The 27176-nt window shown below is 45.8% G+C and overlaps 1 protein-coding gene across 5 annotated transcripts in view; it reads left to right on the top strand.

The window, feature by feature from the left end:
• FRMD5 (FERM domain containing 5) overlaps positions 1 to 24648 on the top strand; it is a 106226-nt gene extending 81578 nt beyond the window's left edge. For 4 of the 5 annotated variants that reach the window (XM_070953480.1, XM_070953479.1, XM_070953478.1 and 1 more), the window contains 8 exons: positions 1383 to 1470; positions 5882 to 5970; positions 10348 to 10411; positions 11717 to 11808; positions 14388 to 14462; positions 15165 to 15233; positions 15373 to 15479; positions 23856 to 24648. In XM_070953480.1, coding sequence (XP_070809581.1) covers positions 1383 to 1470; positions 5882 to 5970; positions 10348 to 10411; positions 11717 to 11808; positions 14388 to 14462; positions 15165 to 15233; positions 15373 to 15479; positions 23856 to 24424 — 1153 coding nt within the window. In that variant the 3' untranslated portion in view covers positions 24425 to 24648. The remainder of the gene's footprint in view (positions 1 to 1382; positions 1471 to 5881; positions 5971 to 10347; positions 10412 to 11716; positions 11809 to 14387; positions 14463 to 15164; positions 15234 to 15372; positions 15480 to 23855) is intronic. The other variant, XM_070953482.1, reaches the window with a different exon arrangement.
• The last annotated feature ends 2528 nt before the right edge of the window (positions 24649 to 27176 follow it).

Below are 27176 nucleotides of genomic sequence, written 5' to 3'. Positions count from 1 at the left end.
AGGCCCTGGGAATGGACATTAACATTAACAACTTGACCTCCGATTGTTCAGCTTGGAGGCTAAAGACGCAGCAAGGCCTTCTCCGATTCGAAGAGACACTTGCTCGGCAGGCTGAGGCAAAGAGGCAGTCCCGGAACCAGCGAAATCTGGGGGCTGGGCAGGGGACAGAATGAATCTGCCCTCAGTGTGGAAGGGATTGATTGCCACTCTTGAATTGGCCTTTTCAGTCACACTAGATGCTGTTTTAGGATTCCTTTCCAGAGCACGATACCATAGTATCTTGAGACTGAAGGATGCCAATGGCCAATGACAATGAGGGCATCCCTAGAACAAGGAGCGGCTAAAACCAAGGCTTACTTTAGCTCTGTAACACTTCTGGGGTCAGGCCAGAAGATGGTCTAACTAATAAAAGGCAGAGCCGCTATGTATCACTTCCGGGCATCGCTTGATCCAGGGAACAGGGCAAGACTGGTGAATGGGTGGAAGCATCTGTGGGGTGGGGAAAAGCCAGCTAAGGAGAACACCTGGGGAGAAACAGCCCCTTTGAAATACAAATGGCCTGGTCCAGCAGGTGCAAATTCAGCCATAGTGCAATTTAATACCATATAATTCCAATATTACATTGCAGCTTTCATTACATTACACTGAAAATTTAAGAATTAGTTTGCAACAATTCAGCCAAGCTGGGCCTGAAGATCTCTTAAGTTTTACCCCATTTGGCAGGTGACATTCTGCCTTACAAGTCCCTCCCTGCTGGGGAAAATCGCTCCCCCAGTTTGCTCAGGCAGATGCGAGAGGATTGGGATGTCTTTCTCCTCCTCCTCCTCCTCCTCCTCCTCCTCCTCCTCCTCCTCCTCCTCCTCCTCCTCCTCCTCCTCCTCCATCTTCCTTCTCTCCACTGCGTTGTTATCTGTTGTGTTATATTACTGTGCAAGAAGGTTGCATTTCACATGATTCAAGAAGCATCTTAAGAAATCACATATTTAAGCACTTCTAGCTATTTACTGTATTAGCATTTTGTCAGAATATTTAAGGTCGCCTTTCACCCTGACAGCTCTCTCGCTCGGCTAGGAAAGCAGGACCAATGAATAATGTAAAATGAAACCATCAATACCACCAAATTAGGCACACAAAGTTGGCATCAGCATAAAACAAGCTGCCCACAGAGCTGCTGAAGTGCCACCGGGCTGCTTCCCTGGGCCCCAGGTGGCAGAGCCCCTGTCTGCCGGTGCCTCTACCCATGCACACCCTTGTGTAGTTGCGGCTTTCAAAGGCAGCCAGGCTGTGGTGGCTCTGCTCGGGGCCTGCAGCCAGGCTGCCCCACTGCCCTCCTCAGGCGGGGCTTAGAGCTGCTGATGCCCTTCCCCCCTCTTCTCTTCCAGTGGGCAGACCCCCGCGACAGCAGAGCTGAACTTTCTCAGGAAAGCGCAGACCTTGGAGACGTATGGAGTGGATCCACATCCCTGCAAGGTACACAGTGGGGCCCCCATCCTCTTCCTGACTGCAGCCACCTTCCTTCTTCTGCACTGAGGGCCTGGGCATTTACGGGCAGCAATTAATGGGGCAGTGGTTGCCCTTGCCAGCCATGGCATCGGCCACGAAGTCCTCCTCCTGGGAGAGGCCGAATCCCCCCTGAAAGGGTTATTAAATAGCTGTGGAAGACAGGCGGCCCCTGACCTCCTCTCCACACTGCCCCTCCCCCAGCACACCTTCACCCTTTCCTGCTGCCCCACTGGTTTTGTAGGGCTCCCCTGTTGAGCCAGATTTAAATTGCTGATTGACAGCAATCTGCTGGGGTCTGGAAGCAACACTGCCACCTCCCCCTTTGTTAGAAGTGAGTAGAGAGAAATGGACACAGCTGCATTTAAATGCTAACAGCAAATCAAAACATTTGAAAGAAAATTCCGCAGCAAAAGCAGTTTAAGGAGGATCTGCAGCAGAAAGATATTTGTCAGATCAGCTGGATTGACTCTTGCGGTGTCTTTAATATTTAAGTCAATGTCAGGAAGGACAACCTGCACCTTGGTGATGTGAGGCTTCCTTGCGTGCCACACAGCAGCTCCCGGTTCAGAGAGCTACCTATGTCACATGCCCAGAGCGTGGCCCACATAAAGGCCATCTCTCCCAATGGGATTCCTGCCTGCTGGACTGTTACTTTGCATGGCAAGTGGCAGTTCCCTTGCCATGGAATAACGCAGCCCACACTTAGAAATAAAATAGGAGTTTAAGAACTCTGTGATGTGAAAGGGATGCGGGTGTGGTGGGTGGCAAAATCCTTCCTTCCCAAAATGGAGGGCAGGGATGAGGGGCAGACACTTCTACTACAGTGAGGCCTCATTCTGGGCCTTAATTGTTGTCGCCTTTGGCATTGTCTTCATTCGTTCCAATTTTCAAACCACTTACTTAAACATATAATTTATACAACACAACCATAATTTAAGGCTGGTGAGCACTGATTACTTGAAACTCAGACTTGGGCAGGATCCAACTGTGAAAATGCTGGGCAGCCCTTCCTTCCTTCCTCTCTTCCTTCCTTCCTTCCTTCCTTCCTTCCTTCCTTCCTTCCTTCCTTCCTTCCTTCCTTCCTTCCTCTTTCTCTCTCTCTCCCCCCCTCTCTTTCCCCTTCTGCTTTGCCTTCCATCCAGCAGCTGGCAGGGGACAACCACTCAACCCAACTATGGCAGAGACCTCAGTAGTTACCAAGGACAAGTCCTCAGGCTGCTGCCTTATGGTTTGTGTTCCAAATCAACGATGAAGTTTATTTATTTACTTATTTATTAAATCTATTTGCCACCCAGTTTGCCACAATGCGAGCTTACAAGGTCAAAAGCAATAAAACTATGCACATGCACACTGCACACAGACACACCCAGTAACAATAAAATTATAAATTCTGGTAAAAAGTTGGGGAGGGAGGAGGGGTGTGTAGGGAGTGAGGTGGGATCTGCCATTAGTCCACCAACCACCTCCAGCGTGATACTCCTCATGGGGCCCCCAAACCAACTGGCAGAGACAGGTTTTTGAGCCTTTATGGAAGGTCAGGGGGGGTGGGAGCAGATCTGACCCGGAGGGGTCTATGTGTGGGGGCAAATGCTCCAAAGGGCAGGAGCCACGGCAGGAAAGGCCCCATAGTGTGCCTCCTCTGCCAGTGCGGGTGGGGCAGGCCTGTCCCATTGGGATGAGATGGCTCCTCAAGGAACTGGACCCATCCCCTCCAGGGCTTTAAAGGTAATGAAGTGCACCCGGAAGCAAACTGGCAGCCAGTGCAGCTCGCGGATCAGCCCGTCACATGGGGTTCAGCATGAGAGGGACTCCTGGAGCCGTCACGGCTACATTCCTGTCCCTTTATTTGGCAGCAGAAGAGAACTGGTTTGCTACTGCCTTTTTTCAACTTCTTATTGCCTGGGATCTCTGAGTGGACTCCTGCCCAGCCCAACCCAGTCAAACAAAGTTTTGTCCTCCATGTTGCTTTCAGACCCTCCCCAGTGTGGGGACTCTGGGTTGAAGCCAGGCATTCCTGCAGCAGGCGGTGCCACCCCAGATGCCACCTCTTGATGGGCTTTGTGCCCAATGAACCTTCCCCAATCCTTTCTTTGGCTTTCGGGGCCCACTTCAGGCAGCGGCGTCTGCTTCTGAATATTGAATAAGAGGGACTCTGGAAAAGCATCAAAACATAAAACATGTTTTTATGTTTGTTTTTGTTCTTAAAAAATAAAAATAAATAAAAATAAAACAGTATACAAAAATTAAAATGTTAGAGGTGCAATTTTATAAAATTTAAAAGTTTAAAGAAGTTTAAGGAGGCAAGAATAATTAAACTCTGTAAAATTAGTTGGCAAAGGTAAAGGAACTGCCTGCTCCTTTGTAGTGATGGATGGTCTCGCCCAGCGGTTCCATGTAGGTGTTCAAAAGGAGCAGAGAAAGCCCCGAGCCCTGTGGCACCCACACAAAGCAGGGGCTGTGAGCTGGACCTCCTGGAACCGGCCTTGGAGGAAGGAGGTGAACCATCACAAAACTGGGCCACCCAACTCCTTAAGGTGACCCAAAATGATACCATGGTTGATAGCATGGAGAGCTTCCAGGAGGTCAAGAAGTGCAAGGATGGATGTACCACCTCCTTCTGGAATCCATCCATAGAGTGGGCCAATGTAGTTTTGGCCCCATATCTGGCCCTGAAACCTGATGGAAAAGGATCCCAACCTTCCATTTCCTCCAGGATCTCCTGTAATTGCAATGCCACCAACTTCTCAATCGCCTTCCTTAAAAAGAGGACGTAGAGACTGGACAGAAATTGTCCAGAGTGGTCAGCTCCAGCAATGGCTTCTTTGCTTCGGAGAGACTCCAGCAATGGCGCCTCTCCGAAAGGATCACCCTCTCCAACAAGTTCACCACTGCTTGGACCCACCATACGATGCCTTCTGGGCAGCCTTAACCAGCCAAGTGGGGCACAGAGCTAACACACAAGTGCTGGCATTTGCATTCTGCAGGGTCCACTTCCTCAACAGAACCAAACCGTTCCCAGATAACTGGGTAAGTCTGTTCCACAGGGCATCTCCACAGGACGTGCACCACACTGGGAATGAATCTGAGCAATTTCATCCTCCAGGTGCCTGGAAAATTTCTCCGCTTGGCCCTGTAGATGGATCTCTGGGTCAGCCTTTCCAAGGAGGGTCTGAGTGACCCTAAACAGGGCTGCTGGGTGGCTTTCCGTGGATGCCATAAGGACAGAGAAGTTGTGGCACTTGGCCACCCCTCCTACCACAAGATGAACATTAGTAGGGGCTTTAACTCGTGTTCAGTCGAGCTCGTTCTTCATTTTCTTCCAGTGGGAAGAAAATGGGCGTCTTTTCAACTCCTCCATGAACCTTGTGGAGAAACGGGGCTGATGGGCCAGGAGAGACCACACAAGCAGGATCCTATTGAGGGCCCAGCAGATTCCCTGTTCCAGGCAGCTGCCAGGGCCTCTGCAGGATGAAGTCGCAGATCGGCAGGATTTCTCCCAGCTTTCTTTGGAACCCCATTGGGTCCATTAGTCACCGGGGGGGGGGCAGGCCAATCAAATGGCCCCAGCCTCCCTGCAGAGGGGGTATAGCTCAGTCTATATTATTAGAATTTGTTTTAATTTGGCTATCTTATAAAATATAGAATCTATGCATAAATGAACCCAAACATCAGATGTGCTATCTGGCCATCGGTTGGATCCTAGTCTAAGAATGGTTTCCAGTTCAAGTTGAAATTTACTTTTAAGGTACAAAGTTATTTTGGACACTTTCTCAGGTCCCAGTAGGAGCAACCTTGAGAAACAGAAGGAAGGGCAGCAGCCAAGGCGATGCTCAGAGAAAAGAAATTTGGGACCAAGGCAGAAAGGGAATTTGAGAAAGCATCTCAAAAGATAAGGGGGGGGGGGGCGCATAGTCAGTCTTGGAGGATTCTGTTACTGTAACCTTAAAGAAAAGTAACGTTTGCATGTGTGACTTTGGTCTCCCTGTCTGCTCTACCTTGAAGGGCTGACAGTCCCTTTTTCCGGGCCCACGTATGGCTTCATACCTGCAGCCACGCATGCTGGCCCTACCCAGAAATAAAGCAGTGCAGGTGGCTTGAAGAAGAGGGCTCTGATGCCTCCAGGCAGGGCATGCAAGAGGCCCCTCTGGATCAACGGCCGAATGCTGGATGGGCTCCCGGAAGCTCCGGGCAGCTGCCTCCCCAAGTGGGAGGGGAGCGATGTCCAGGGTTCGAGAGCTGCGGAGCCTCGCTGTTCAACACAGGCATCCAGGTCAGAGTCCTGGTGGCCAAAGAGGCTGCACTCTGGCCAGCTCCACCACGTGCTGAGTTTGCCTTCAACCATGGCATCGCTCGGTGAGCAGCTCCTGGTCTGTTGCAGGACGTGTCCGGAAATGCTGCTTTTCTGGCCTTCACCCCGTTTGGATTTGTGGTCCTGCAGGGAAACAAGCGAGTTCACTTCATCAAATGGTGAGTTCTGCGCCTAAAACCTGTTCCTATAGTTACACAGGAAGAACGGAGGCCTTCCCAAATGGAGTGACATCATCAGCTCCCCCTCCAGCCCCTCCCGTTGCCTGTTTGTGGCCTCTGCCACAATGGCAGCCTCCCCCCCCCCACACACACCTCTATTGGAAAGCAAGGAGCTTTGGTGCCTGATCTTGCCTGACCCCCCTTCCCTCCTCGGCTTGGCCTCACCCTCCAGGGCAGACTTCATTATTTCCTTGCCTTTTTGTTTGTTTGAAAAAGTAGTTTACAAAATCAAACAGTACAGAAAAGTTATATATATATATGGAAAAGATATAAAAAGATAGGAAAGAAAAAAACAGAAAAAGTGAACACTATTGATTTAAAAAGGAAGGAAGGAAGGAAGGAAGGAAGGAAGGAAGGAAGGAAGGAAGGAAGGAAGGAAGGAAGGAAGGGAAAGAAAGAAAGAAAGAAAAAGAGAGAAAGAGAAAGAAAGATTTAAAGAATTGACTTTTGATTGTCTTTGCAGCAGTTATAGAGAGAGATGGTCTTGTCTGGATGCCCTTCCCTTCTTCCCATATAAAGCCCGTCTTAATCACCAGTTCATTTTCATACATTTTCAGTGAAAAGTCTATAAAGGGTTTCCAGCCTTTGGTAAATGTAGCCGTGACTCCTTCTCTAACCAAAGAAGTCAGTTTAGCCATTTCCGCATTTCTCCATCTTTACGATCCTCTCTTCCTTTTAGTCTGCCTTTTCCCCATCTTGGTGCACATAATAGCCTTATTGCAGTTAATCTTCCCCGAGTCTTTTCTAATTGGCTATCAGTCCCAATGAGGAAAATTTAAGTTTCCACTAAATATTAATTTTTAAAATTGTCTGCATTTTGTATTTGCATCCAGTATTTATTTATTTATTTTGCTTTTTCACAAGTTCACATGGTAAACATGTCCTTTCATACTCTTCACATTTTCAACAGTAGTTAGAGACTTTATACATCACAGATAATCTCTCTTTGTTAACATATGTCTATTGATGTCTGATTTGTCTGAAAGTATGGTTGAGTCTGTCTATATGGTGTGAGATGAAGGAGTTTTCTGACTGCTAGTTGGTGTCGATGAAAACTCCTTCATGTCACAACACAGGAACAGATTCAACTTTAGTTGCAACTGGGAAACTGTAATCATCTTAGCTCACAGCTCAATCCAAGTTAAATCCAAAACTGGCATTCAGAGAAATCGGCTCTCAATCGGCCCAGAGAAATAAACCGTATTTATGCACCATTGAAAAGTGTCAATAAAAAAGCTAAGATCATCCATTACCTCAGCACCTCCAATTCCCCATCTCCCTTTACTTCCTTGGTATGGATTATTCCCTTTTGTATTCCTTTAACACTTCTGGTTTTTGCTATGCTCTCTCCGTTCTTTCTGCATTCAATTTAGGCAGCCATTTCCACTTTTCTTGATGCCCCTCCCTTGCAGCAACCACACACTGCCCACCATTTTGCAATAGGCATTTCATATCTTAAAATTTCTTATTTTCGCATCATCAGTATATACTGTACTGAAGCATTTCTGCCATGTATATATAACTTTCCAAATCTCCACTCTGAAACTGCCTTGGACTTTAATATATTAATTTTCAGATCCACAATCCTTATCTCATTACATAGCCCAAAGTCTGCTGGGAATAATTCCGATTCTTAATCAGCAAAACAGCCTCATCTGCAAACAAAAGTCCATGAACATTTCATATTTCCAACCCACATCATGTAATCTCCTCCCATACATGCATCCATAAATACTTTCAACAACCAATAGGCCGTGCTAAATCTACCCTGTACTTAATAGGTTTTGCTCATTGATGCCTTTTTCTCAGAATTCAATCAGCTCCTTCCCACTTAACAAATTAACCCCCCTGTAGTTTCTGCATTCACCCTTACTGGCTTTCCTTTTATAAAGGGCACAATTGGACAGTCACAAGTGTGTTAAACATTAAACAAGTTGCACATAAGTAAACTACATCAACATTTCAAGGTTCTTCTAGTTATGTCATCTGCCTCTGTAGCCTTTCAACTTATCCACTTTCTACTATTTCTTGCTTCTTGTTCATGTTTCTTGAATACTGATACAGGTAGTCCTCAGTTATGACCACAATTGAGCCCAACCTTTATGTTGCTAAGTGAGAAATTGGTTAAGTGAGTTTTGCCCCATTTTATGACTTTTATTGCCACATGCCTATGTTAAGTAATCACTGCAGTTGTTCAATTAGCAACACAATTGTTAACTGAATCTGGCTTCCCCATTGACTTTGCTTGTCAGGTGATCAAAAGGGGATCACATGATCCCTGGATACTGCAAACTGTCATAAATATGAGTCAATTATCAAGCATCCGAATGTAAGTAATGTGACCCTGGGGATGCTGCAATGGTGAAAAATGGTCATAAATCACTTTTTTTCCGTGCTGTTGTAACTTTGAACCATCACTAAGCGAACTGTTGTAAGTGGAGGATTATCTGTATTAGCATTACAGCATTAACATTAAGTGACATGTTCTGTATATCATTAACATCCCCATACAAACCTCTTAAACTACTCCTTCCAGAATTCCATCAACTCAGTTGCACACCAAATCATGTTAGCATTTTTACTTTTGATTCCTTAAGAGCAAAGTGCAATCTTCCTTGCTTCTTTGAGGATCTTCTTTGCAACTGAGCACATCCCTGTTGGCCTTCATCTGCTCCTCAGACAGCGTAGAAAAAGAAATGGCAGACTGGCACCAGCCTTTGCCAGGCAGCCTCTGCTTCTGGGATCAAAAGCTGGCCCTTGAATTGATAAAAGGGGCAGAAAGCTACCCTCTCCCTCAGCTATCGGATGTGGAATGTTTCTGTCTCCCAGGTCAGCCTGGAATCCTTCAGTCTGTGATTTCCATCCGGCCAGGCCTCCCAATTTTAGGAGGGGAAAAAAGGGCCTTGTGATACCAAAGGGATTCTGTGTCTTCCCTCCTGAGGCGGTGCTCCAAGGGTCAAGGAAGGAAGCTGGCAGGCTGGGAAGCCCAGGCAGTGTCGGTTCTGGAAAGTGAGACATTCTGGAGAATTCTTTGTGCAGGTGCAAACCCAGACTGAGAGATTGTGACGCCCAACCAAGTCACTCCCTGGGTATGTAGACAAGAGTCAGCCAGAGCTGACTAGAAGCCTAGCAGGCAGTAAAGAGTTCGAAATCTCTGGCCTTGCGCTGCAGTGTCTTTTTACCCAGAGAAAAATTCCCACAGCCACAAAAAAGGAGGCATAATTTTCCCAGGTGCAGGAAGAAGAGACAGGAGAAGCTGCCCCCTTCAGTGTGTGCAAAGTCTGCTCTGGGAAATAGCTGGCATTTCTGCACTTGAACAGGAGGCCAGCAAGACCTGAAATGCCTGGCAGGCTAAGAAGGGGCCACTGGACTGCCCATGGCTGCCACCAGCAGGCATTACTGCGCCAAGAGAGATCCAAGGTCAGCCACCGACCTTGAAAGGACTGACTTTCTGAAAGAAGGAATCCAAAGTTTTCAACCCAAATCTGAACTAGGCTTCCTCCATTAGAGGGAGGGAAACGGATCTGAGCCGCTGGGGGAAGGGCTGTCCTGGATCTCTGCTGCTGAGGACAGACAGAGGCCCTCGCGGGGAGGGGGGAGGCGGGGCTGTGCTGCTGGGGTAGGTACTTCCTTTGGCAGGACCTGGCTAAGGGCCACCTCTTCCCCTGGGAACAATCTGGTGGTGAACTGGTCCATGTGATGCGTAGTTAGTGTCATTTCTCTTGCTTTGTCTTGTAGCCCGTTGTTGATATGCCCCAGTATCCTGTTTGCCCTTTTAACTGCAGCTCCATCCTGAGCTTCACGGATTTTTCTACAATATCCCCTAAACCCCTTTCCTGGTCAGTACACTGCATGACTGTTCCATGTAATCTGTGCCCTCAATATTCAGTTTGTGCCTCCAGATATTCCCTTTTGTCCATTTGTCTGCATTGTCCATGTTCTCGGCACAGCCACCAAAAAGCCCCTCACCTGGCCTGGTCACCAGGTAGTTCTTCCTCCGGCCACATCAGCCAAGCGTGGCTCTCTCCATTCAACCTGCTCCTTCAAATCTGCCAGGCTGCCAGGTGCTGCTGCCCACTGCTGTTTTCAGCCGGAGACCCCTACCCCGAGCCATAAATGTTCAGCTTAGATCTGCAACTGCTCTCCTTTTCCAAAAGAAGTTTCGTTTAACTTCGTGTTTTATGCAGCTTGATTTAAAAATCTCTGCATTTTGCCAGAGCCTGTTCCACGCTGTGTGTGGGCCTGACCTTGTCATGCGATGCAGGAGGGTTTGAGACGGTTTCCTCTTTCATGGAAGTGCTTCTCTCTCGCTTGCAGGAATGAAGTGGCCAAAATGAAATTTGAAGGCAAGACGTTCTATTTATACGTAAGTCAGAAAGAGGTGAGTGCCTTCCAAAGGGATCTGCTTAATGAGACCAAACAAATCCAGGGGTATCTCTGCCTGCAGATCACCCATGAGATCTCAAGAAGTTGTCTGGATCCAGGTTAAACTCTGTATTACCTTATTAAAGCAACCGTCAGGCCGAGAAACTGGGATGTTTCCAAATGGACTAGCAGAGCTTCCTTGGTTCTAGGCTCCATTAAACCCCAGAGGAATCCAGTTCAGACTTGATCAATGACCAATGCTGGTCAAAAGGGATGGAGCCAGTGTGGATGGATCCACCCACTTGGGTTTGTTGAATGTTGAGCATCTTCTCTGGCTGGAGAAAAAGCTCTCAAGACTTGCAGACCATCCCCTGAACAAATACCGGGACCCTCCTAATTGTTGGCCCCTCAGAGCAGCCTTCTCCTCCTTGCAAGGAGAGTCACAGGCCAGGCACAGAGCTCATGGGACTTGAGTACATGGAGGGGGTTCTGTCCCCCCAACTCCATGTGGGGGGGAGGCTGAGGCTGAATCAGGACTGGAAAATCTTTCATCTTTGGGATTTGAAGGGCTGCACTTATTGCCAGACGGAGGGAATAGCTTATCCTCTTCACCACCACATTCCAGGATCAACCCCCCCCCCCCGCAGACACTCTGCACCTCTCACTTCGTTTTCCCAAAGGTGGGGGGGGCAGAGGAATCAGGAGTTCAGGGCAGTGCTGGGTGGGGAGATAAACAAACATTGGGGTGTAGGACAGGCTGCCCAGTTCAGTTACTCAAATGATGCCTGCTTTTCCAGACTCTGGTTGGGAGCTCTTGGTGTCCAGTAGAGTGAAGGTGTCTGCTGTGTCAAAAAGCCAAGAGGGTGGCCACCTGCCCTGTTTAATATGCATCGCAATACATAAAAAAGCAGAGAAGGGAGAAGGAAGCAGAGAAGCAGAGAATAGGGAAGATGAAGATGAAGGATGCTATGCAGGATACCCGAGTCCTAGGCAAAAGGGACTGAAATAATTGTTAAGTCTAGAATGCCCAGATAACATTTGGAAATGGTTCAGGCTCCTCCCCAATTCACTGGACCAGAACAACGAGGAGGAGGGACCTTACAACCAGAGTGGCAAAATTCTGTTCTGAGAGCCCACCTTAATAAAAGCAGTTTTAGACACACTGGGAGTGTAGAGTTGGTTTCCTGTTCCAGCCTATTTCAGAGATGGATCTAAACCATCCATGTTTTTGTTAGTTTAATTATATTTTGCATGCTTTCTTTCAAACAGTATCAAGACCACCTGTAAATTAACCATAAGGATTTTTCTGGGATTTTGACAGGAAAAGAAAATTGTCCTGACCTATTTTGCTCCGACTCCTGAAGCCTGCAAGCATCTCTGGAAATGTGGGATTGAAAATCAAGCCTTTTATAAGTGAGTAGAAGATCTATTTTCCAGGATGGCTTTCGATCTTTGGGAAGCAGCCGTTGCCAATGCAGAGACTGTCCGCTCAGTCCAAAGTGGCGGTGACGTTTCCTGCAGAAACCTGGTCCAGGGTTGGTTTCTCTGCTGCAGCCACATCTTGCCCTGTAAATGGGCACCTAATTGGGTTGGTGATCCCTCTGGCTTCTGTCTGGGAATTCTTCCTGTCTCCCAGACAAAGCTCAGAAGCCTGAGAAGTTAAAGCATCTGTGAGAAAGAATTTCTCATGAAGAGCATCTGCTGTCCATAAGTGTCTCCTGTCCATGTCCCAAGTCATCTTGTCTTTTGTATCACACAAATTTCCTTTGGCTCTGTGTGCTGCCTGGACCTGTTTGGAAATCTTGCATTCAGGCAGCCTCCTTTTCCTTATGCTAAGAGGGAAAGCAGGGGCTGCATTGTTTAGGCAGATCCTCTGGGCTTTTTAAGGAGCGGCTGAAAAGTGGCCACAATAATTGCTTGGGATTGATTCATGTCCTGGAAGAGGTGATATCAGTGGTGAAATCCAATTTTTTTTACTACCGGTTCTGTGGGTGTGGCTTGGCGGGCGTGGTGTTGCTTGGTGGGAGTGCAGGGGAAGGATACTGCAAAATCTCCATTCCCACCCCACTCTGGGGCCAGCCAGAGGTGATATTTGCCAGTCCTCCGAACTGCTCAAAATTTCCACTACCGGTTCTCCAGAACCTGTCAGAACCTGCTGGATTTCACCCCTGGGTGATAGTTATTTCTGCTTTAGTTTTAAGAGCCAATGCCACATACCAAAGTACATCTTTTATTTTTTTAAAATCAATTTGTACAGATCCATACCAAATATTGTACATGTGCACCAACCAAATCCTGAGTAGTCTTGCATGCTTGCCAAAATAACACATTAACATTGCATTTAATGTGCAGCTTTTCCAGATATTGCTGTAGATCCCGAAATTGGATAGTCTCCGATTCTGTTAATTCAAATAAATCTCAGCTAGATAGTCTGATCAGTACTAACCTAAATTCAGCTATGAAATGGATTCCCTCAAATTAGCTCAGAGGATCTGGGAACTTGTGGCTGTCCCCACTAACCAAGGTGTTGACAAGTGGTGAAATTCAATTTTTTTTTACTACCGGTTCTTTGGGCGTGGCTTGGTGGGCGTGGCAGGAGAAGGATATTGCAAAATCCCCATTCCCACCCCACTCCTGGGGGAAGGATATTGCAAAATGTCCATTCCATCCCCACTCTGGGGCCAGCCAGAGGTGGTATTTGCCAGTTCTCCGAACTCAAAATTTCCACTACCGGTTCTGTCAGAACCTGCTGGATTTCACCCCTGGCGTTGACCCTTGGCATTCTCTGCTCTGCGTGGTGAGGAGATGGACCCCCAAGTAGAAACAAAGAAATAGCTCCATTTGTTGCAAAAGGAAAAAAATTATTAGAAGCCAAGTGAATTGCAGTAAATCAGAGCTAAAGGATTGCATGCAAAGGTTCCCCAGTTAACTTTCCCTTTCCCATTATCTCCCTATTGTCCAGTCACATTCAAAGGAATTGTCTTGGTATCGCTCCCTCCATCGGTGGGCTAGATGGTGAGCCGTTGCATTCCCCTCTGGCTTTGGGACGATGAGCTGATGTCTCGGGAAGGCACAATGCGTAGTTTCAGTCACCCCCTTTTCAGTAGCTCCCTCCCCCCATAGTCTATGGTAGGCTAGCATCTAGCAAAGCAAGGCTGAAGTTGAAGATGGCAGTTCTGACAGCAGGCAGTGATGATTTTTGAAGGACGACTGAGCCAAGTGGGATAGAGGAAGCCAGAGGAGGAACACAATAGGAGTTCAGCCTGGGAAGAAAAACAAATTCTGGTTCCACTTTAACTTTTGTTGGCGTAAAAGGGAAGGAAGGGGAAACACAGCTGGGCTTTAGAGATTCTGTCTCAATAGTGGAGCATCCTTGTGGAGTCTGTGTTTTGACTTGGCCCACCTTGAAGGGCTGTTCCACACTCTCAAGGAGAGAAAAGCTTCTCTACCTGGGCTCTTTTTAGAATGCTACTTGCACTTCCATGTTTCCTCACCAAAATTCAATTTTAATATTAAGAAAACTCAGTTCTCTTCCAATCTTGCTAAGCAGCTCTCAAAAACTACACATGAAAGTTCAAACGGAGGCCCAAAGCCTAAAGCTCAGACACCTTGAGCTTTTTAAACGGTTCTTAACCTCATAAGGGTTTTAAACGGTTCTTAACCTTTCAGGGCAAGGCAGCCACATGTCCATAACAGGTATTGGAAAAGCCTCAAAGCTGGCCATACTTTCCCTTGCGCTTCTGAGCTGTTCCGATGTACAGGCGCCAGTTCCCGCAGGAGACACCATCCTCTCTGCTTGGTGGCCATTAGTAGTGCCCAAGGTGGTGGCTCCCCCCAGGGGCATCTTTCTTTGTGTCAGATCTCGTTTTCAGCACGTGGAAATGATAAGCTTCCAAAACGCCCCCTCCCATCGCAGCCCTTTCCAAAGCCCAGCAACTGTTGACCGAGTGCTGTTATTTGATCCCTGTTCCCACCTCTGCTTCTTGCTTCAGGTTGGAGAAGTCCAGTCAAGTTCGCACCGTCTCCAGCAGCAACTTATTTTTCAAAGGGAGCCGCTTCCGATACAGGTAAATTATGACTGTAGGCGGCTGTCGCTGGACCTGTGTTGGTACACACCTGGTTGCATGAAGCCTGAGAATCGATTAAGGGAGGCGATAGTACAAAGGCAAAGTCTCCTCTGAGTTGACCCGTTCAGTCCTGGCATTTCTGGGGTCCCCCTTCCCAACGCCACACACAGCCACCGCCACTTTTTTTTTTATTTTTTATTTTTTATTTTTTTAATTTGATTTATATGCCACCCTTCTCCGGAGACTCAGGGCGGCTTACAATGCGTTAAGCAATAGCCTTCATTCTTTTGTATATTTATACAAAGTCAGCTTATTGCCCCCACAAACTGGGTCCTCATTTCACCTACCTTAGAAAGGATGGAAGGCTGAGTCAACCTTGAGCCTTGGAGAGATTCGAACCAGCAGAAATTGCAGGCAGCTGTGTTAATGACAGGGTGCACTAAACCACTGTACTATCAAGGCTCTTTCACAACAGGAAGGCTGCCCAGGTACTCTTGCCAAGCTAGGCACCCACTCAAAACCTTTCCAGGTATCCAATCTGGTTATTACCAGGGATTAAGTAATAGCTTTGAGTGATGCTGCAGGATGGAGAAGCACTGCCATGCTCCCAACTTTCAGGGTTGGGGGGGGAGTTTGCCAGCAGAATCTCGGTCTGGGCATTTGCCATGCTTGTCACCTGCTCTGCTCTCCAATCTCTTTCAGCGGCCGAGTTGCCAAAGAGGTTATGGAGTCTAGTGCCAAAATTAAGAGGGAGCCTCCGGAAATACACAGGTAAGGCAGCTATGGAGGAGCGAAAGGGTCAAAGAGCCACCATGAGCAGGAAGGAGGAAGACAGGAGTGGTGGGAATAGCTGGAGCCAGCCCTTGTGATGGGAAGAGAATGCTGCCTCTGCCCTTCCTTTCTTTCGCAGGGCTGGACTGGTTCCCAGCCGTAGCTGCCCCTCCATCCCCCACGGACCCCGGCTCAGCAGCGTTCCCAGGACCAGGAGGAGGGCTGTCCACATCTCCATCATGGAAGGTGAGTTGGGTGTCCTGCTGATGATAGTCCTCATTTAGCAACCACATTTAAGTCATTAATCATACAAACCTGGTCATTAATCGCTTCAGAGACAATTGCTGACTATTGAAACTATGACTGTATTTACAATCTTTCTTCAGCTTTCCTTTGCTTTGCAGACATGCAAGGGTTGAAAATGTGAGGATTGGACATAAAGTTACTTTTCCATCACTTGCGTTACATATGGCTGCTAAACAAGGACTGCAGAACAATAGCAATCACATTGCATTTGGTTCATTGGAGTTCATTTTGTTAGATTGCTCCGGTGCCTTTGTTATAGATTTTAATCAGTTTTGGAACTAGGTATTGAAAAAAATGCTCAGGAGTTGAGGCTTCAGTTTCCCAGTACAAAATTGCAATGACCAAAGGCTTCATCCTTCTTTGCTAGTTGGAAGTGAATTCCAAAGAGAGACAGTACATGCAAAGCAATTCATGGATTGTAGTTTCAGTAGTTTTATAAGAAGGCTCAGCATTTTCCAAAATTGTGGCAGCAGAGTGTCTTTTCATGCATTTGCTGAACTGCTGAATGGCAGTTACCAGAAGAAATCAACCTGTTCATAAACTTTTAGAGATAGACCGATAGCAACATGTCACTTAGAGAGGGCTGTCCCTGCTGCCTGGAACAGCCCAATCCAGTCCAGTCTTGCTGGAGCTCAGCAGCCAATTTCATATCCTTTCCTGGAAGACAGCTGGAGAAGGGACATCACCACGTTTTCCAGTGATAGCAAGAAAAGTAGCTCAGACTTCACGCCCCCCGCCCCCCCAGCGTATGTTGATGATAGGAGATTCTTCTGAGAAACGGAATCAGCAATTTGTAGACTGACAATAAATCTAGGGAAGTATCTTGTCTCCCAGGAATGAAATCAAAGATGTGACTGAGAGCCTTAAAAATAATCAAGCCCAGAGTCTGTTATCCCTTTCTTCTCTTCCATGTGGAGACAAATGGTCTGGCAGGGGATGGGCTGCACAAGAACTGAAAAGAATGTATTTGGGAAACTCTGGCTCAGCTTATCCAAAGGGCTTTAAACTAAAGCTGAAGGGGGGAGCGGGGGGTGACCAATCTTTAGGACCTGGCGTTTTTACAAAAACTGTCACCTTTACACTCAATTTGTGAACTATTGAAAAGCAGTAGGAGAATAAAATGTTGTATTCGAGAACCTTGAGTTGCTAAGTTATTATGCATGAAATTTCACATTTCTCATACCTTTCCTTCCAGAGATATAAGACACCAAACTTTACCCTTTTTTCGCGCCGCAGTCATTTTCAGCCAATTTTGCTCCAAATTATCTAGATGGAGATCGCTTGTGAGAATGTTTTTATTATTTTGTTTAATAGAGCACAACAAGTTGTACAAGATGTCCAAGTTTTGTTTCTCTCAACAAAATATTGCCGGAGATATTATGTCTCAAAGCTGCTGAAACCTCAGAGTCATACTGTAGAAGGCTGAGGTATGGGGTCAAACAAATGACTATATCTTCACAAGTATTGCATTGGCAAACATAACACTTTACCAATGTACATTGGGGACGTGTGTGCATGTTCACACCAAATTTAATCGAAATCCGTGATGGTCGAGCTGAAATCAGACCACTTGACATGGAATGACCCGTAACCGTGAGAGGGATGTTGGAGTCCTAGTGGACAACCACCAGCAGTGTCCTGCAGCTGCCAAAAAAGCCAACGTAGTCTAAGCTGCATTAATAGACAGTATCAAGATCACATGAACTTTTTGTTTCAGTTCTCCCTGATCTGTCAAGATGTCCTTATATCTAACAATATTCCCCATATTCACAATATTTGGGTATGTCACTGCTATTGTAGAAAGCCACATTGGTATATTCAGATAATGTTTTGTTTTCACTCTCTCCCACGCTGATAACCATTTCTTACATAATGTCTTTCGAAATATCCGTTGTTTCCCGTACCATAAAAAGGCATGTCAACCCAGTTGTAAATCATGACCTCCAATGTCAATAGTCTTATATTCCTTAATGAAATCCATTCTTTAATCCACATTAATGCTGCCACTTGATAATACAATTCTCAATTCGGAAGGCCAAACCCACCTCTAGTTCTTGCATTTTGTAGCATTTTTGTTGATTCTTGCTCTCTTTCCAAATTTCCTTAACTTCAAAATGTTGCTCCTCCTCTATGAGTATGGGAACTGGAGGGGAGCTTCGGGTCGGTCTTAGAGGAGACGAGTGTTCAGGCTTCAACAAGCTAACATGAAATACGGGGTGTATTCGTCTCAACGTTTTTGGCAACTCTAATTCAACTGTTACTGGATTAATGAATCTAATCACACGAAAAGGACCCACATACTTGGGACCAAGTTTTTTAGACTTTTGGGAAGTTTGTAAGTACTTAGTGGAGAGGTAAATTTTATCACCCACTTTATACACGTGTGCTGGGGACCTTTTCTTATCGGCCTGGGCCTTATGGGCTCGGTGCGCCTCATCTAACGCTTTTCGAGTTACTGCCCAAGTGCTCCTCAATTGTTCAATCCAGTCAATCAAGGATGGGTTCTGGGGATCATCTTGAGGTAGTTCGGGGATCGGTACAAAATCTTGACCCGATGCTACCTTAAATGGAGTGAAACCGGTGCTACTGTGTATGGAATTATTATATGCCACTTCTGCAAATGGCAGTAAATCCACCCAATTGTCTTGTTGGTAATTTACGTAACATCTCAGGTATTGTTCTAAAACCCCATTGGTCCTTTCACAAGCCCCATTTGTTTGGGGGTGGTGACTGGAACTTAGTCCCTGGGCGGAGCCTATCAACTTCAAAAATTCCTTCCAGAAGCTGGAAGTAAATTGTACACCTCTGTCCGAAATTATTCTCTTTGGAGCTCCATGTAGTCGGTAAATTTGACGAATAAACAGTTTGGCAAGGGTTTTTGCTGAAGGGATCTTTGAACAAGGGATGAAATGCACTTGTTTTGAAAACAAATCCGTCACCACCCAAATGACAGTACACCCTTCACTCTCTGGTAGGTCCACAATAAAATCCATGGATATTTCTTTCCACGGAGCATTTGGTCTAGCCACACTTTGAAGTAATCCAGGTGGCTTCCCTGGAGGTCTTTTAGCCGAGGCACACACTGGACAGCTAGCCACATATGCCTCTATGTCCTTTTTGAGCGCAGGCCACCAAAACTATCTCTTAACAAGGTGTAGAGTTTTAACAAATGCAAAGTGTCCCGCTGTCTTAGAGTCACGGGCATACTGTAATACTGTTGGTCTTAAACTGGCAGGAACATAACAATTTTGCCCCAGTCCACGCTAGTCCATCATGGAGTGTACATTCATTCGAGTGGTTGTGAAACCACTCGTCAGTTTTCAGGGCTTCTTGTAATTTGAGAACCAAATCTTCCGAGAGCTCTGGCTCGACCTTTGCCTGTGCTCTGGTAGTAACTGGTGCTGCCAATTGTGTTGAAGGGATAATAGGCTGAACCACCTCCTTCTTGATGCTGTTGTACTGAGGCAATCTGGACAGTGCATCTGCCATGAAGTTCTTTCCACCAGGAAGGTAGCGTAGGGTAAAATTGAAACGATTGAAATGTTGGGCCCAACGAATTTGTTTTGGGGACAGTTTACGTGGTGTTTTTAACACCTCCAAGTTTTTGTGATCAGTCCAAACCTCGAAAGGGTGTTTCGCTCCTTCTAAAAAATGTCTCCATGTTAACAGCGCCCATCTCACTGCGAAAGCCTCCTTCTCCCATATGGCCCATCTCCTTTCCGTTTCTGATAGTTTACGGGACGTGTAGGCACAAGGCTGCAGCTCCCCTTTTGCATTTTTTTTGCAAGAGTATTGCTCCTACAGCTACGTCGCTCACGTCAGCCTGTACTACAAACGGCTGTTCTATGTCGGGGTGTTTGAGTACTGGTTCAGCCGCAAACAGCCGTTACAACTTTTCGAATGCGGCTTGACAGTCCATAGTCCATTCAAGTGGTTTCAATGGTCTTGGTTTTATTTCACCTTTTGTTTTCAGAAGATTTGTAATTGGCAGCGCGATTTTGGCAAACGAGGGGATGAACTGTCTATAAAAGTTAGCAAACCCCAGGAAACTCTGTAGTTGTTTGCGAGTGCGTGGTGCGGCCCATTCCAATACTGCTCGAACCTTCTCAGGGTCCATCTCTATTCCCTCATGTGATATGCGATATCCAAGATAGTCGATTTTGTCTTGGTGAAACTCACATTTAGAAAGTTTGGCATATAGTTCAGAAGCCCTGAGTTTTTTCAAGACAGTTCGCACCAGTTTCACATGGTCAGCCATGTTGTCAGAGTAGATAAGAATGTCATCCAAGTAGACCAGCACCCCCTTATACAGGTGCTCATGCAATATTTCGTTGATCAATTGAATGAATACAGCAGGGGCTCCCTGTAAGCCGAAAGGAAGCACTCTGAACTGGAAACATCCCAGTGGGCAATTAAATGCTGTTTTCCATTCATCCCCCTCTTTAATTCTCACTCGGTAGTACGCCTCTCTTAAATCAAGTTTGATGAAAATTTTTCCCTTCCCTAAGTGGGCTAACATGTCCTTCATGAAGGGGAGGAGGTAAACATTTTCCACGCAAATAGCGTTAATATTTCTATAATCGACCACCAAACGGAAGGAACCATCTTTCTTTTCATGGAACATCACTGGTGCCGCCACCTTGGGCTTGGCTCGTTCGATGAAACCCCGTTCTAGATTTTTGTCAATAAAATTCCGCAATTCCCCTAATTCTCGAGGGGTCATGGGGTAGATTTTCGGTTTGGGAAGCTTCACCCCGGGGAGTATCTCAATGGTGCAGTCGGTAGCCCGGTGGGGAGACAGCGTGTCTGAGGCCTTTTCACTAAAAACTTCACGGAGATCCCAATATTCCTTTGGAATTTTCTCCTGTCCCTCAATATAGTCTATTGCTACTTCTGCTCTTTCCGGGTTTGTACCGTCCTTCAGGGGTGAGCTTTCCTTCTCTGGATTTGGTTTTGCAGTGCAGATGCGCAGGACCCGTTTTCCAATTTACCCGTGGGTTCCATTTACGAAGCCAGGGCAGTCCAAGTATGAGGGGCCAGGGGCCACAATAAATCTGAGATTATCTACATGATCTCCCAACTGCAATTCAAGGGGTTCGGTCATAAAACTGGCGGGGGCCCCTCCTGCAATCGATCTGTCTAACTGACAGAATGCAATGGGTCTTTTTAGCGTTTTTAGTCTCAGTCCCATTTCCTCCACCACCTTGGGGCTAATTATGCACTTTCCAACAGAGCCATTTCTGACCACCCTGTCATATAGGGTGCCAGCTCACGAAACTCCTGGATATACTCTGCCACAGGCCTCCGGCCCTGCTGGATGCCCTTCATCCTGAGTCTCGCCTTTCGTTCAGCTAAGTGGTCTTCAAACCGCCTCCTAAGGGCCCCCATGAACTGGTTGTAATTTCTCAGTAAGGGGAGTTATTATTTATTTATTTATTTATTTATTTATTTATTTATTTATTTATTATTTATTTATTTATTTATTTCCAATTTCTATACCGCCCTTCTCCCTGAGGACTCAGGGCGGTGTACAGCCAGAATTAAAAACATGCAGTACAAATATTAAAAACAATTAAAAGATATATAAATTTGGCCCAATTAAAAAACACTACCAATTAAAACATTTAAAAAATTTCTTCTTAAGCCAGCCCGGCTTGCTGGAAAAAATGGGTTTTAAGGGCACGGCGGAAGGCACTGAGGTCTTGGATTCTCCTTATCTCTGGGGGCAGCTGATTCCAGAGGGTAGGTGCCCCCACAGAGAAGGCCCTCCCCCTGGGGGTCACCAGCCTGCACTGTTTGACTGATGGCACCCCAAGGAGGCCCTCTCTGTGGGAGCGCACGGGTCGATGGGAGGTCGTCGGTAGCAGCAGGCGGTCTCAAAGATAGCTAGGCCCGATGCCATGGAGCGCTTTAAAGGTGATAACCAGCACCTTGAAGCGCACCCAGAAGACCACTGGGAGCCAGTGCAGCTCATGCAGGAGCGGTGTTACATGGGAGCGCCATGCTGCTCCCGTCACTGAGCGCTGCTGCGTTCTGGACCAGTTTGAGCCTCCGGGTGCTCTTCAAGGGGAGCTCCATGTAGAGGGCATTGCAGTAGTCCAGGCGAGAGGTGACGAGGGCATGAGTGACTGTGCACAGGGAATCCCGATCAAGAAAGGGCCGCAACTGGCGAATCAGGCGAACCTGACACAAGGTCCCCCTGGTTACAGCCGTCAGATGTTCCTCCAAGGACAGCTGCATATCCAGGAGGAGTCCCAGATTGCGAGCCCTCTCTGTGGGGGCCAACGACTCGCCGCCAATAGTCAGTGATGGAGTCAACTGACTATATCGGGATGCTGGGAGCCACAGCCACTCAGTCTTGGAAGGGTTGAGCCTGAGCCTGTTCCTCCCCATCCAGATCCGCACAGCCTCCAGGCTTTTCTTGCTCTCTTCCACATCACGGAGAAGTTGCAAGGCTTGTGCTAGCATGAGGCTTTCCCTTTGCTCCTGCAGCCAGACGGCCTCTTTCTTACGAGGTCTGGAGCTCGTTACTCCCCGGGGGGTCCCCCCCCAGTCCGGCAATCTTCCTACTCCTTTCGACCATCTGGCTTCTTCAGAATCCAGCCAGAGTTTTTCCAACCATTCTGCATTCTCTCTCTTGGCTTGGAGGGTGGCTGCCATGGAAACCACTGCCCCCATCTCTTCATCACTTTCTCGGTCTGACATAATTTAGAATTTCAGTCCCCTCGGTTTTTGTCCGGGATGACTGGGGTGAGTCCCAGCTTAATGTCAGGTATGCTTCCTTCAAATTCCAGGAAAGAATGACCCAAACTCCATTTTTATAGAGATTAGTATTTTTACTGAAAATGAAGCGATCGCTACCCAGGTAAAGCTGGGACTAAGCAAAACGCGCGAAATTGCATCTAGAAAGCATCTCCCCCCACTCTGTCCATCGTCCATCGTCCATCATCCAATCCACAGGTCTCCCAAAGGTCAGGTGGAATCACGTCTGGCAGCGTCATCCATCAGGAATGTAATGACGGTTGGTCTGACTGCTCCTTTGGAGAATCACTTTCGTTTCTTAGAAAACTCCTCCTGCTTCCTTCCCTCCCTTCGCCCCCCTGTTTCCCACCCGTTTCTTATGGCAGCTGAAGCAGTAAAAGCAGAGGCTGACAGCCGCACATATTTCCACGTTATTTTCTTCAACTCTTCAAAGTATTTTTCTCCAGTTTTATTGGTATGGTTTGAAGTAAAAATAATATTTTTGGTAATGCATTCATTTTTATTAATGCTATTTTTCCCATTAGTGATAATTGCAAGTTTCTCCATTTCTCCAAGTCTGTTTCAATTCGTTTTTTCAGTTTATAATAGTCTTCCTTGAGCATTGCACATTTTGATGTCAGATATATGCCCAAATATTTCACTTTCTTCACAATTTGGAAGCCCAGTTTCTCCATCATCTCCTTTTTTTTAATTTTCTCTCATATTTTTAACTAATATTTTTGTCCTATCTTTATTGATTTTCAGACCTTCCTATATTCTTCTATTTGCTCTAATAATTTTGGCGCTGTCTCTATTGGGTCGACCTCCAAGGTCCCTTCCTCCTCTATTCTGATTTTGAAATTCCAAATCATCTGCAAATGCTTGTAGTTCATATTCTTATTTTTTGATTCTCATTCCTTTTATTTCCTTTTCCTGACTCACTTTTCTATTTAAAACTGCTAATGTCAATATAAATAATAATGGAGATAAAGGGCATCCTTGTCTTGTTCTTTTTCTAATATCTATTTTCTCTGTCATTTCACCATTTACCATCACCTTTGCCGCTTGGTCTCTATATATAGTTTGGATTATATTTATAAATCTGTCTCCAAAATCCTTTGGAAAATCCATCATTTTCAACTGTTTTATCATAAATTGCCAATTCACGTTATCAAACGCCTTTTGTGCATCTAAAAACAACAGTGCTATTTGTTTCTCTGAGTAATTCATAATATTCTAATGTATTTAATATAATTTGCATATTATCTCTAATTTGTCTTTTGGTAAAAAGCCATTTTGGTCCAAATGTATAAACTCGTTTAATAATGTTTATAATTTTTCAGCCATGATTGATGCAAAAATCTTATAATCCACATTTAATAGATATTTCTATTAAAATCTCTAGTACCTTCTGTTGACCAAACCAAATCATCAATGCCTATCCTTAATTAAACTTGCAATACTGTTTTCCTATAGGACCTCCTGCAAGCAGAAAGTTGCAATGTCAAAATAAAAAGTTGGTAGAAACCATTTTTGTGGCTCTACAATGAGACCCATCTTTTTCTGTTTCTTCAGGCCTCGAGTCTTTGCGGGACAGCGCTCACTCCACCCCGGTCCGGTCGACCTCCCACAGCGACGCCTTTTTGCTCCACTCGCGGAGCAGCAGGGCGGAGAGTAACGAGCGTGTGGCAATCATCTCAGATGAGGTCTACAGTCCATCGGACAGCGTGCTGCCCACTCCGGTGGCCGAAGAGAGCCTGGAACTGATGCTGCTGTCCCGGCCGGTTAATGGCACCCCTTGCAGCATAGAGGAAGAGGAGTCGGAAGCCAGCGCTCCAGCGGGGGAGGCAGAGGAGCTGGGAAGGGACCTCCGGGCCTTGTGCAGCAGTGGAGGAGCCCAAGCAGAACAGGTGAATAAGTTTGTTTTAAGTGTCCTCCGTCTGCTCCTTGTGACAGTCGGACTCCTCTTGGTTTTGCTCCTTCTCCTGATCATCCTTACGGAGTCTGACCTTGACATTGCCTTTTTCCGTGATATTCGCCAGACCCCCGAATTTGAACAATTCCATTACCAATACTTTTGTCCCCTCAGGCGATGGTTTGCCTGCAAAATCCGCTCCGTACTCAGCCTGCTCAATGATACCTGAAGGCAGTTGTCCTCCTAGTAACTAACCGGGCGGACTGTGGAAGATCCCTGCTGCCCATTCCCAGAAAATGGGGCTCATCGTGGCGCCATCAGCACATAAACTAAGTCCTCCTCCTCTTCCTCCTCTCATGACTCAAAGCACGTTGCGGCCCAGGAGGGCGGTTTCCCAGCCGAAGATAAGGACAGACTCTTGCCAGATCAAACCCACCACGTAATCAATTTCTTTGCAGGTCCTCCTGGGGGAAGCTCCTTCAGAATTCTGCTTTCCAACATTCAAATTACTCTGCACTCTTCAAATTTAGTTTTGCTTTCGTAGAAGTGTTAACTGCAGAAACTTCAAGTAGAAAGAGTTTATTTTTATTATTACTAGCGTTGGACTAAATGCCAGCCTTCAGCTGGGACACCAGTTTATGAAGGCAGCTGTTACTTTATGCAGGAGCTTTTGTAATGGTGCTACTGAGTTGTAAGTTTAATAATATAGTATTATTTTATTAAAACTGTCACCGTGCATAGCACTACCATCTTGGACATGGACATTGAAAATAGGACAGTTTTATTTTCTTACCAATCACCAGGCTTTATGTGGGGGAGTGATGGGAGGGGGGGAATGATAGGACCAATGCCAATATTGTGAGATCATCTAGCATTGTTAATTCTTTTCAAGCAATAGATTGTTACGAGAGGAAGTCAGCAGGCATAAATTTATTTCTTCCCTTAGCATGGAGTGCAACGGCCATTAAATATCTGTCTTTGGTGAATTTCAGTCTTTGGCCTTTTCAATCCCAGAGAGACCTTTTCTTAGAATAGTTGGGTGCCAAAGGAAACAGGAGTTGGTGTAGACGGGAAGAGTCAATCTGTGCACCTGATTGTTGTTTTTGAAATCTTGCTGTAGTAGGAATCATCAGGTCTGGATTCTTTGAATGAGATTCTGCCACAGTAAACTGTAAATTTTTTTGTATTATGAAAGAACTTATTTCAACCTATATTTTAAGAAAAATATATATTTTGTTAATGAACCAAACCATTTTTTACTTTATAAATTGGATAAATGTAGTGTTGGGTATCAAGTGACGGAGATACTCACAAGGTTACAAATGTTTTAGAACAATGTGTTAACACTCAATCAACCATCCATCGTTTCTAAAAAGTGGGCTATTTTGTGCTATTTTAAAATGAAAATTAGGAGAAATGACAAGTAACCACCAAACCAACATTGTCTCCAAAGCAAAGGGAATCCAGACTTCTTTGTATTTTGTTTTGTGATTCAGAGAACATTCTCTAAAAGCAGCAGCTCATTTGTACAGGGAGCAATAAAACATGGGAAGAGAGTAAGAGCACGAAATCTGACTGGCAAGGGTCCTATTTCATCTCAGGGAGAGATTTCAAGTCATTCGGGGATCTAATCAGAAATATTTCAAGAGGCCGGTTTCATGATCTTGACTCTGCCCGGGCAGCCATACGTATGCGCACAGGCCCTCCGAATTCAGCAGAACTGAAACACTGCCAGAACCAATGGGAAGGAGCTGTGGAGTTGGGACTTTGCGCAATGACTTTTCCTCCACAGCTGGTCATTCGTCAGTCAAAACAGAGCACAATTAACAACATTAGCAATACGTGGGAATGGGCAAGACTCTGCTGCACTTAGACGGGGCGCATGCACATTGGCTAGCGAAGATGCCGGTTAACGGAGGGCCTCCCCTCAGAGTCAAATAGCTGAATCGTATAGCTAGCCTCTCAGGAGCCAGAAGCAATTGTGGCTTTCACAAGAGGAACGGATGCATTACACTTTGTATTGTCTACAAGAAGATGGAGGGACCTATCCAAGGATTTATAATGTTTTATGCAACAAAGCAACAAAAACTTCTAGTGTGGTGTTCCTACCTCAGTCTGTAGTAAATGATGCTTCTATGCAGTGAGGGAAAAGTTTTCATGTCGTATTCTCCATTCCAGGGGAAGATACAAATGTTCATGTGTTAATTGTTGGTGGTGTCTCAAACCTGTCCAATTCTACCTGTAACTATTTCATGCAATACATTTTTTAAACAGACAAGATGCAAACTTTGATGGGGGCAAGTCATTCTTAGATAGCTGTTGACCCTAAATCCTGGGCCCAATTAAGGACACTTTCTCTTGTGCCCTTCAGAATGCGTTGGGGGACTGAGCTCTGTTTCTGCCAATCCAACCCTTCAGCCTTCTGTTTCATGGCTCACTGCTCATTTGTTCCAAATCACAACTGTATGACTTGGGGGATTTCCACAGGTTGCTCATCTGAATGAGGACTAAAGTGCTGCACGCCGAAGCAGGAAAAGGTCAATCATCTGAAAATGTGAATTTTCATTTTCATAATATAGATGTTGTTAATTCATGTGCCAAATACTATATGTCACATTTTTCCTTCAAAGATGTAAATTTTTCTACATATTCAGCCTGTAGTTAGTGCAAACCATTGATTCCATATAAAAGTATTTTCAAATTTAAATAAATACTTAATTATGATGGAAAAAAATCCTTTTGAGCAATTTAATTGTGGAACAATTGTGTACAATGATTACTAAAAACATTTAAGTATGTTTAAGGGGCATTATAAGAGAAGCATGAATAACTAACATGGGATGTGTATTATACGATTGTTTATACGTTAAGGATGTTTACTAACACAGGGGCCACCCCCCCTAATTTGTAAGAGCCATTTTTCTGATCAGAGCATTCATAATTTCCAATCGATACTAGGAATAAACAATATAAACATGCTG

The sequence above is a fragment of the Pituophis catenifer genome, unplaced genomic scaffold (assembly GCF_029215685.1).
Source record: "Pituophis catenifer annectens isolate HBS135680 unplaced genomic scaffold, rPitCat1.0.hap2 SCAF_14, whole genome shotgun sequence".
In the NCBI taxonomy this organism is placed as follows: domain Eukaryota; kingdom Metazoa; phylum Chordata; class Lepidosauria; order Squamata; family Colubridae; genus Pituophis; species Pituophis catenifer.
Note: the sequence above shows the minus strand (reverse complement) of the source record. Positions and strands in the feature narration are given on the sequence as shown.